The sequence below is a fragment of the Apis florea genome, unplaced genomic scaffold (assembly GCF_048593485.1).
Source record: "Apis florea isolate Af1SG1 unplaced genomic scaffold, ASM4859348v1 contig_1794_pilon, whole genome shotgun sequence".
Taxonomy (NCBI): domain Eukaryota; kingdom Metazoa; phylum Arthropoda; class Insecta; order Hymenoptera; family Apidae; genus Apis; species Apis florea.
This window is the reverse complement of record NW_028256482.1, coordinates 977849-990003: the sequence shown is the minus strand read 5'-3', so window position 1 is coordinate 990003 and position 12155 is coordinate 977849. Positions and strand designations below refer to the sequence as shown.

The following is a 12155-nucleotide window of genomic DNA, read 5'->3' as shown; positions in this document are numbered from 1 at the left end:
ATAATAATTAGTAACGATAATGATATCTGTTTAAATAAAAATACTAATTAAAAAATAATTATCATTTTTAACTAGTAACATACAATGATTAAAAGAAAAATATAAAGCTAAAATTGATAATGATCAGTATTATCAAATAAATACAAATTAGATATTTTTTAATCGAATAACTAATTTGTTGTTACAAAAAAATTTTATTTTATTACATTATTAATGGTATAAATAATCTACAAATAATACTTAACAAATATAATTATAAAATAATATATATATATAGATAATATAATTATATTTAATGATTATTATTTATAATGATTTTACATAAAATGTTTTTATAATGTATGAAGAATATACAATGTATAAAGAATCTTTTGCAATAAGGAAATATAAATTTAGTATCAATTAATATATTATACTAATAAATTATATTACATTTCCTTTCCTCCCGATAAAATGTTTTCTTTTTGCGGCAAAATAAAAAGAAGATATATAATAATAGCTATTAAAGAATAATTAATCAATTCTTATGCTAATTTTTCGATCAGATTCGAAAGGTAATTATGAAAGAAACCTAAAGGTATTGTGGAATACTTGTGGAAGCAGTTGTAATTTATGACCAAAACAAGATATCAAAGTGAAGAAAGAAGAAATCATAAAATTTTTTTACTTTTTTCATTCTCAAAACATTCAAAAAAATTGCAATTCTCAAAAAGCGTTGTCAAATTTTAATAAAAAACACTGTAGATGTTTGTTTTATGCTCGTTCAGATAATATACGATAATAATGAAACTTTGAAGAAATTTTTCGTTTCAGAATTATAATACAAAATTCTATTTGATTTTTATTCGATATAATATGTTTATTATAATATAACAATATAACAATCATTAATTATTAAGATTATTACATTGAATAAATTTTATTTGTATTTGATAAAATATTCTTTTTATTACTTATATTACTCACAATTATTATATATTATATATTAATATTACTATCACTTATTTTATTTATTATTTCTCATTTTGTATATATCGTCTTCTTTAATATTAAATGATGAAATATAAGTTCAAATGGACAATTAATAATATAATAAATCAATATATGTATAATAGTTTCTAATGTATGTATACAAAAGGATACAAAAAGAAAAAAAAATTAATAGTGTTAATAAAATAAAATCAATATATATATATAATTTCTAATAATATATGAATATCAGTTATTTCTAAAGGCTCATATTTTTTTAATAATACAAAATGTATCTCATAAAAAAATATCAAATTTAGATAATGAAAAAAACGCAATGAATGTGATTAAATGATGAAACAAATATTTTTTTATATGTATTTAAATTAATATTATTAAATATATATAAATAATTTTTGAATTTGATTTATGAATTTTATTATTGAACATAATTTTTGCTTGCTCATAGTAATATATACAAGATGTAAAAAAAAAAGTTCTGGAAAAATTAGGAACATAAATATTCTTTAAAATAAATAAAAAGTTCTAATAAATATAAATTTAAAAATTATTATGGAATTATAAGCTATATCTTCTATTTTAAGTCTAATGGAAAATTCTATTTCTAAAACTTACAAAAAAAAAAAGAACTTAATTATAATATGTTTATTGTAGCATTTCTTTGCGTACATAATAATACGGTAATTATTTATTTCCATTCAAATTCATATATTCAATATTTGAATATATTTCATATGAAGCAATAAAAAAAGTTATGTTTAATATTTATTTACTTAAGATATTAATATTGAATTCAATGAAAAATTCAATATTAATATAATTTACATGTTCATGCTGTAGCAATAGTTTAGAGAATCGTGACTTCATATGTGATGCAATAGATTGGAATTTAAATATTAGCAAGTATTTAATGTATAATTGTTATGTTATCATAAAATTTCTGTTTTCAGAAATTGAAAATCTTTCACTTATGTTTATTCACTATTTATTATCAAGGAATTAAGTAATTAGTTCTATCGTTCTATCGTTCTATTTGTTCGTACAAATATAAAATTTCAAAATAATTTTATATTTATTATTTGAAAAGAAATATATTAATTGTAGAGCTAAATATATAATATTAGAATTATAATAACAAAAATAAAATAAAATAATATTTAGATTAAAATTATTATTTAAATTGTTACTTGCTTTGATATTATTCGAACTAGTTATAAGAATTATAAGAGTTTTATAATTTTAATAAAATAAAATATTATTGATTTTTTGTTATCGATATAGAGTAATTTAGAAAAATAAGTAAGAAAAATATTTGATGTAATTATATTTAATTAATAATGGTAGAAATAAATTGAAACGAAATTAAAATTTTAATTATTCAGGGCTTTAAAATAAGTAATTACTTATAATAAAAAATTATAATATAATCTATTAATACAATGTATTGATTTACCCTTGCAAAAAAAGATAAAGAAAAAATAGTCGAAAAGAAACATAAAGTGGTATGGAATGTATCACCATATACATATAAGATAACACGCATGTAAAGATCGTTGTTACAAACTATGTGAAACATCTTTGGAGATCCATCACTTTTTAAGTGGGGATAAAGTGAGAGTATAAAAGGTGAATTCCTTATTTCCTTAGGATCACAAACGATCTGATTTAGTAGTGCTCATCTTTTTCAAAAGTGTTTTCTTTATTAAGAGAGAGATGAAAACAATTGTAAGTAATTTTTATATTTTTATTTTTATATTGATCTGTTTTACATCATTATTTTCGTTATTCGAACATTTCACTTTTTCTTCTCATTTTGCAATAAAAATTGAAAATGTATGAAATATTCTGGTATCTTCGTATAGAAATAAGATAAAAAATAAAATCAGATTGAAAAAAGCCAACAAAAAACAAAATTATTTTTTATTTTAAATTTAATCAATATAAAATGAATGATGAATTTGATATTTTTTACCAATGTTTTATTTTTTAAATCATATTTGTAATAACGATTAAGCAAAATATGTTCAATTTTTTTCAATTAAATTGTGATAAAATAAAAAAAAATTGAATGGACATATTACAAAGGTTTAAGAAAATATTAAACATAGATTAAATTATATGTACGAATTCTGGAATTAATTGTTGCAAATATTTAATGTGAATTAAATACAATTAAAAACAATTATTTAAAATACTTAAGCTTTTATTTCGAAATATCACACTTGTATTTACATTATAATATAATAATAATAATAATATAAAATATTATTATCAATATAATACAGAATTTCTTAGGAAAAAATTATTAAATTATTATTTGCTATTTATAAATGCTTTTTTTCTTATTATTGATATAATTTTAATTATTTCTGAATAGTATTATTACGTGAAGAATAAAATGAAGGTCTGCATGGTTGACCTTTAATATATCGTACTATACTTAGAACTTATTGCTAAACACATAGTATATTATTTCAATCTATATTGAATATTTGCTTATAATTGTATATTATTAATTTGAATAATTAATTTAATTATGCAATATTTACAGTTATATAGTATATTATATAGTATTTACAATTATACAGTATATTATATAATATTAATAATTATATAGTATAAATTAATTAATAAGTGTTTCATTGGAAATAATAAATATATATATTTTCAGTATTATTATTTTATCAAGTCGGTATTTTTTTTGCAAGTTTAAGAAAATTTAAAAAAAAATTTTGTAAATTAAAGGAAAGAAAAATTAAATATTATGCATATACCAAAAATTATTATTTAATGAAAATAATTGTAAATATTGTTCCTTTAAATTCGAATTAAAAAAATAATATAATTCTTGAACTATTGTTGCGACACGGATAACTGGAAAGAACACGAAGCAATCTAAATTGAAGACGAGTTCGTAAACTCGTAGGTCAGGAGTTAAATGACCCGCATTGGCATCTTACTTTCACTCATCACATCGATGGTGTTGGTCACAGATTTCTATTATTATTAAAACTTCATTTTAAAATATTACAATTATATATAAAATAATACAATATTACAATTATTATCAAACATATTGTAAAAACGATAATTAGTTTTTTTTTAAATAGTTTAACAATAATATAAATAATTTCTTTTTTAGATAATAGCAATAATTTTAGGATTTGCAGCAGCACAAGATTCAAATTATGCTCGTAACAATTATCACGAAGATAGACAAAATCCTCCGACTGATGAGAGGAGAGGATCATTAACAACAACACCCATTCCAATTTTACATTGGAATAAACAACAAGAACATGATGGAACTTACAAAACAAGGTGACTATTTTATAATTACTTTTTTAAATTTATATTTAATATTTTTATCCATTATTAAAATATTTATAATTGAAAAATATTTAATGATAACGATATAAATAATAATATTTATTTATTGTTTATTATTTCTTTATTACTTATTACTAAATTTAAAAAAATAAATTATTATATATAAGAATAAAAAAAAAATAAATATATTAAAATTACTCATTAAAATATAGTCATTTTAAATAAAATTTTAAAATTTATTATTTATATATTTTAAAAAAATAATAATTCTTATTAATTTATAAACATAATTTAGGTAAAATTTCTAATTTTTATTAAAATAATTTAATATTTAACATAAATAATGGATAGATTATTAAAATTAAAGTAAATCATAATATTATGATATAATTATAAAATTATGATAAATTTAAAAATAATATTATATTTATAAATTTTTTGAAATAAATTTATAACTTATGAAATACAAATTAATTATTTTATATATTCACGAATTTTATCTGTAACAATATAATAAATTTAAAAATGTATTTGTACGTTTGAAAACTTTGTTTTAAATCTGATAACGCTACGATGTGCGTACATATTGAAATAAAGTTCAGAAGAATGTAATTTGAAATCTGATGCGAATAACTTATTCATAGTTATGAAACGGGAAACAATATTATCGCTGAGGAGAGTGGTTACATCAAGAAAGTAGGCGAAGGCGAGGAACAAGGAGAAGCGTTGGTTCAACAAGGAAGTTTCTCATATACGAGTCCAGAGGGGAAGCTGATCACCATCCATTATACTGCCGACGAGACTGGCTTTCACGCGACCGGAGATCACATTCCCACGCCACCGCCAGTCAGTGAAGAGATTCAGAAAGGCCTCGACCTCATCTTTGCGGGCATTCGTCAGCAAGAGGTACGTCCCACGACTTTTCCTTTTCTCACTTTCTGCTTCTTCCTTTCTCTATTCGTTCTTTCTTGTATCTCTTTCAATTCGATTTATACTTTCTCTTTCTTTCTTTTTCAGCTTATTTTTCTCATTTCATTTTATATCCCAAAGAAGTATACATATATTATAAATTACATAAGATAGTTTACATAAATTGTGACAAACTATTTTTTTCAAAACAATTTAATTAATTAAATAATTAGATGAGTTAAAAATTTATAATCATTTAGAATATATAGAATTAAACTTTTATTAAAGATTTTAAAAATTGAAATATTAAAAAAAGGAGGAAGAAAAACAAGAAAAGAAAGTTCTAATGGGACATTTTTCTTTAATTATAAGTAGATAATTTTTTGTATGGGTATTATTAAATGTATTAACATTTTTTTAAAATATTATTACATATTCTATATTAAAAAATAACTATATTAAAATAATATTTTTACGATTTTCTGAAAAATTTTTCATAAATATTGTATTATTGTATTATAAATAGTAAGTAAATTTATTATATTATATTATTTTATATTATATTATATTAAATTTTTTATTATTAATATTATAATTAAATATTTTATTAATAATGATTTTATTTATAACAATTAAGTTTTGATAAAATTAATTTTGACTAAATTAATTTACTAGAAATTAATTCTTTTATCAAAGAAAAATATAATAGGAACGTTTTATAATTTTTTTTAATTTTTTTAAATTATTTTGTAAAAAAAATATTATATTATTTTATATCATTTTATAACTAAATTAATTAAATCAAATTATACTAAAATATATAATTAACAATAAAAATATATATGACTTGTATTATACTTTTAGATTATATTATATTTGTAGAAATTAATAAAATTTAAATATTAATATAATAATATTTATTTATTAATATATAATAATAATATTAATATTAACTTTAGTATTTGAATATAATACAAACATAAGCATTTAAAATCATTTTTTTATTCATTGCTTTTTTATATTAATAATATTTGTAAATAATTATATTATAATTTCTCTATGTAATAATATATTATAATTCATATATATATATATATATATGATGATGTATGTATTTAATAATATGTATATAATAAGGATAAATAATGTAGCAAATATATCTATATATTTATTAAATGAACGAATGTGTAATAATAAAATTATTATTGTATTATAGGAAGCAGATGCACGTGAGGCAGCTCAAAAACTACAGCAACAACCCTTGAATCAGCAAATAGATCGACGAGATAATTATGATAGAAAATTTCGAAAATGAAATAAATAAAAAATAAACATTGTTGACATATGTTTTCATGTAGTATAAAAATTAAGTCAAACAATTAAGTTTTTAAATTAAGGATATTTTAATAAAATAAATTTTATAATAATATTATAAAGTAAATACATAAATGTGTGTTTCTTTTCATTGATATTATTAATCTTAAAATTTATATATTAATATATTTATAAATTTATATGAATATAATTTTATGATTCATATAAATTTCTTTTTGTATTTTGAAGTTCTATAAACATTGATATGGATTTACAATTTTATATTTCAAATTTTTTTAATAATTCTAAAATGTATTTCCTTCAATTTAATGTTTCCAATATATCCTATATGTCCATAATTTCTAAAATAAAATGTTGATTAACTTCTTAAGATTAGAATTAACAAATCTATACAAGAATTGTATAGATTTTCACATAGTCATATTAAATAAGTAAATAATTAATATAAGTATTTAATTTTTATTCTTCATTAGGAATAGTTCAGATTATTCCATATCAAACTATAATAGCATTTTTTTTAAATCACATTAAACATAAACTAATATAATATCTAGTTAATCTACATACATTTTATTTTCAATTGAAGCAATCAAAATTGTTCACATTGTTTAACTTGTTATAGGATATATTTCCTTATAATCTATAATTTTGTTTTATCTACTATTAGTTTTATTTTATATTTATTTATAGATTCATCGTGATTTCTTTTTATTTTAAATACTTATTTATTTGATAAGAGATTATATTTAATTTTTTTATGTTTTATTCTATATTCATATTTTGTATTCATGACCGCTAAATTATTTGTCATTTCTATTTTCAATTTTATTAATTAGATAGCTCTGTAAATTCTCCTTGAAATTGCTTCGATGATCTTCTAAGTTTTCTCATTTGAATATTTTTTTCTTCTTTCTTTTCTTTGAAAATTTTATTATTTTCTAAATTATACTACTATTTATATCTATACTTATGTTTTGTATATTATTTTTTTTAGGCAGAAATATCTATTATTATGTTATCATCTCTTTTTGAAAATTATTAAAATTTTTTGTAAAGTTTCTGACTTTTATATAAAGCATACATCTCGTTTTTTTTTACCATTCTAGTGGTATCAAACAACCATAATCTTTATGTTTTAGATTTCACTTGAATATCGAACTATATATTATACATATTTATGTTATACATGATTATATATCATAATTAATATACTCTTACTTGTTTGATTAAATTTTTCTATTTCAGATTTTTCTAATGCAATGACTTTATTTATTTAAACATCTTCATAAATCCAATATATGGTTTTCTTTTGTTCTATTTTCCATTTCATATTATCCATCATATTATTTATAAGTCTTAAGCTTAGATATCTATTTTTAATTTAATTTGCTATATTTATCACATCAGTCCACAACGTTTCAAGTATATACATATTCTGTTAATGTTCTATTGGTTTTTTCGGCTATGCTATTTTATTCAAGAGTATGTTTCAAGTTTAATTATAAGTTTAATTTTCCTGATACCATGTATTTTAAGAAATTCTCTAAACTTTTTTGAAATATTTATTTTTTTGCATTATAAAATCTGATATATTTTATTTGCTTTCCAATTTTTTTTTTTTTTGATTTATATACTTCTTATATTATCAATAAAAATAATAAAATATCTTACATTATTTAATGAAATTATCTTCATGAATCCAATATTGATGTGCACTAATTCTTAAACTTCAGTTTTTTTTTCTGAAGAAATCTTAAATAGAATTCTATGAATTTTTCTTAAATGATATATCTCACATTCATAATTTTCATTGAAACTTTAACTACATATATATATAATATATATTATTATCAAGATTTTCTTTCCAATTTCTCAAATCATTCTGAATTGTATCTAAAAAATACAATAATGTATAATTTATATATATAATATATATTTACAATATATATATTAATATGTTGATAAATTTTTTACTATTTTTATATAAATAATAATATGATATAATATTATCACAGTAATTTCTAAGCATTGCTAATCAGAATCATTAATCATTAGATTAATATTTAATATAATTATATATATTTGTACATTAAAATTTTTATTGTACTTACTGTATATACTTGCATTGTTATTCTTTGATTTGTCTCTTATTAAAAATCTATCATTTTTAACTTCATCTTGTGCATTTTAATTTTTGAATCTGGTTTTCAATTTTATTAATTTTGTTTTTAAGAAATTTAATGTTGATCTCTAGATTTTATGGCTATATAAAAGTTTTCATATTCTGATGAAAGACAATGTATAATTTAAAGTAATTTTAATATTTATTTCTTCTAATTTTCCTAATATTTACTTACATATTTTTCCATTTGCATATTTATTTCTTTTCACATTTTGAATAGTTGCTTATAAATGATTTCATTGTTGAATTTTTCAATGAATATCAAAGCTTCTTATACTATTTGAGCATTTTCTGTTATTTATTTGATTTTTACTAATACTTAAAAAATTAGAATAGCTTTTCATTTTTGATGTAAATATATATTATATATTAATTTTTTAAACTTTATTTATTTCTAGCATTAATAATTTTCTTCATTTAGTGTGTATTCTTCATTTTTGATTGTGTATATTTCAAAATTTATACCAATTTTTAAATTATTTTAGCATGTGATTTTATGTGATCCTTTGGGTCCATAATTTATTGAATCTAATTTGTGTAGATTGCCGGTTAACTTAATTAATGGATTTTTGCTTAACTTATATTCATTTTACAAAATAACATACTACATATTTTCGATCTTAATATAATAATTTTTTTCAATTAAACTTATAACTAATATTAATACTACTCATATGTAAATAACCAATATCAGGGATACCAACTCTATTGAATATGGTGATTTCAACATGTACAAAGTACCAAAAATTATTTGTCATAACTTTGGATCAAGAATTTTGTTAAAAAAAATGTTCAAAAAAATTGAGCATGATTTTTAGTTAAAATTTTTTTTTAGAATATATAGTATTTATCATAAGAAACCAAAAGTAACATTCTTAAAGAAATCATAGATTGCAATTGATCTTTTACAAAATTAGATTCATTATATCTTGAATTTTATATATTTTTATTATTATTATGTAACGATAATATATTATAAATATATAATATAATAAATAAACAATATTTTAATAATAATATAAAATTAATATAACGATATAATAATAATCAATAAAAATATTTAATATTATAATTATATTAAGATTTAGTATATTATTATTACTTAATATTTAGCATATTATTGAAGCTAATGAAAATTATTCTTTGTTTCTATAATTGCTAAATTGATTCAAGAATTAGAAAGAATTAATAGAAAGAAAAGAATCTCAGGAGAAATTCCTAATTGTTGTGATTACATTCTTGAATCAATTTAGCAATTCAAAATTGCTAGTAATCCAGAAATAGCGATTCCTGAATATAGAAGAGACACTTTTATATTTATTGGCACAAAAAGGAACAATATCACCATTTATCGAATAGAGATTTCACGAAACAATGAGAAATTTCCTTAAGAAAGGTTGCAAACCTGTTCGTTAATTTTTTATTTTAATTATTTCACAGATATAAATAGTTGATATAAACAATATATTATTTCCTTGAATAAAATATATTCCTGACTCTTTCTAAAAAAAAAATCTAGAAGTGTAAAATCTGATAACCAATTATAAATATGAAGCGATTTGTAAATTTAATGAATTTCAAATATATATAATCAGATATCATTTAAAAATTGTCTAAAATTTTCTAATGAAAATAAAGAAAAGATGAAAATCATTCATGAAAATCAGTGTACATTTGTAATGCGAAATAATATACCATAAAAAAGTACTGTTAAAAAATCACTGCCAAGAAATCATAAACAATTTGGCCTCGTTAAGAGAAAAGATGAAAAAATAGCTTGTGATATTTTCTCTAATAATATCTGTCCTACATATTAGAAGAAAAGTCTTTAATTGAATTTTTATTCAGCTAATGTGGGAATTTCTATAAATCCAAATTCTGATAATTAAGAATATTCTTATTAGAAATAATTTCAGTATATAAAATATACTAAAATATATACTATACTCAGTAAAGCGTGGATTATATTCTAATTTTTTTAGCATTTAACGACAAAATTTTCGTAATATAATCTGTTTTACACAGTTCTTATATTCGGTGAATCTTATAAAGTAAATCTTTCTCACGTATTATTTTTCTTATTGTTTCGTGTGAAATCTTTATTCTTTCAAGATCTTCTATCATTGAATATATACGTACACAATAGCAATAATAATATTTGGACATTCTTTAAAACAAAATAATTTTTTTAAAGTTATCAAAGAATCAAATAACTTGAATTATTTTAAGACATTAAAAGAATTAATATATTAGATAATATGAAAAAAAAAAGAAAAAAATTAAAAAAAAAATTATCATTAGTCAAAGTCATTGGTGAAGAAAAAAATCATGATTTTTAATTTTTTTATATGAATCTATAAAAAATATGTCTCTTTTAAATCTAAGAAAATTATATGTATACATAAAGATTCATTGAAGGTCGATTAAGAAAAAGCTATAGACATTAAAAGATCATGAAAAAAATGTTAGATTTATTATATATATTCGTAGACTGAAAAAATGTGAATTTAAACATTTTTTATTATTTATAACAAGTGTTAACCGATTTTGACGAAATTTTATATATATATATATATAATTTAATGCATAAACAATATAATAATTTTTTCTTTTTTTTATGTTAATGTATAATATATTATTAATCAAATTATAATAAATTCTAATGATTAAAATTAATTTATCAAACTTTAATCTAATTTTTCAAGAAAACGAGTCGTTTTATTTTTGTCTAGTGAAGAATCGGTGGAATTTTGGATTACTAAATTGTTAATCCAGGTTTTTGAAATCATGAATTAGAAACTTCTCTTTAAAATTTTCTACTAATTTCTAACAATTATCGATATATTTCACATACTGCAGAATAATTGGTTTCGTCAATATCATGAAGCTTAGCATTAAATGTGTGTTTCTTTACTTTCGGAGCATTTTCTAAAGATCGAGTGTAAAGATGTTACACTAACGCAATTCTATCTCTACCTGTTTATAGCTATTGCTCTTGAACTAGTTCAAATAGCCTTCGAATAATGGAAACGAATGACGTTATATGTGTAAATTTCGTAATTTCTTAGAGAAGATTTGTGTCTAAACTCACAGGTTGTTCTAATATAAATGTTCCAGTCTTTCGATAAGCAGTTAATAAAATTTTCTATCGCATATGCGAATGTGTTTATTTCTACTTATTTCGACTCAATAATCAAAGTATAATAAGTTCTAACAAGTCGTTTACGATTTATGATTTCTTTAAGACTTTTGTTTCTTATGACGAACAAAATTATATATTTTTAATAAAAAAAAATTATAAAATCATACTCAACATTAATTTTGCAATCACTTTTTGAATTTCTATCAATTCAAAGATATAAAATCTTCAGATTCTTCAAAGTCAAATAATTTTTTGATATTCTATATA

At 19.2% G+C, this 12155-nt stretch overlaps 1 protein-coding gene and 1 long non-coding RNA gene across 2 annotated transcripts; one reads left to right on the top strand and one right to left on the bottom strand.

Annotated features, from left to right (window-relative positions):
- The first annotated feature begins 2539 nt into the window (after nucleotides 1-2539).
- Nucleotides 2540-6678, top strand: Cpr49Ah (cuticular protein 49Ah). The gene is made up of 4 exons (XM_003695038.4): nucleotides 2540-2715; nucleotides 4133-4311; nucleotides 4965-5226; nucleotides 6446-6678. Exons 1-4 carry the CDS (start codon nucleotides 2704-2706, stop codon nucleotides 6542-6544), a joined length of 552 nt encoding a protein of 183 aa, XP_003695086.1. The 5' UTR covers nucleotides 2540-2703; the 3' UTR covers nucleotides 6545-6678.
- A 1703-nt stretch (nucleotides 6679-8381) lies between these two features.
- Nucleotides 8382-9438, bottom strand: LOC147658630 (uncharacterized). The gene is made up of 3 exons (XR_015293424.1): nucleotides 8922-9438; nucleotides 8676-8827; nucleotides 8382-8457 (listed from the first exon to the last, which is right to left on the bottom strand). It is a non-coding gene; the product is annotated as an uncharacterized LOC147658630 (long non-coding RNA).
- Nucleotides 9439-12155: the final 2717 nt, after the last annotated feature.

What these genes read in the sequence shown, in the direction of transcription:
- Cpr49Ah (XM_003695038.4), top strand. An exon ending in GATGGAACTTACAAAACAAG is followed by an intron (nt 4,312 to 4,964) that starts GTGACTATTTTA and finishes ACTTATTCATAG; the next exon opens with TTATGAAACGGGAAACAATA. An exon ending in CGGGCATTCGTCAGCAAGAG is followed by an intron (nt 5,227 to 6,445) that starts GTACGTCCCACG and finishes ATTGTATTATAG; the next exon opens with GAAGCAGATGCACGTGAGGC.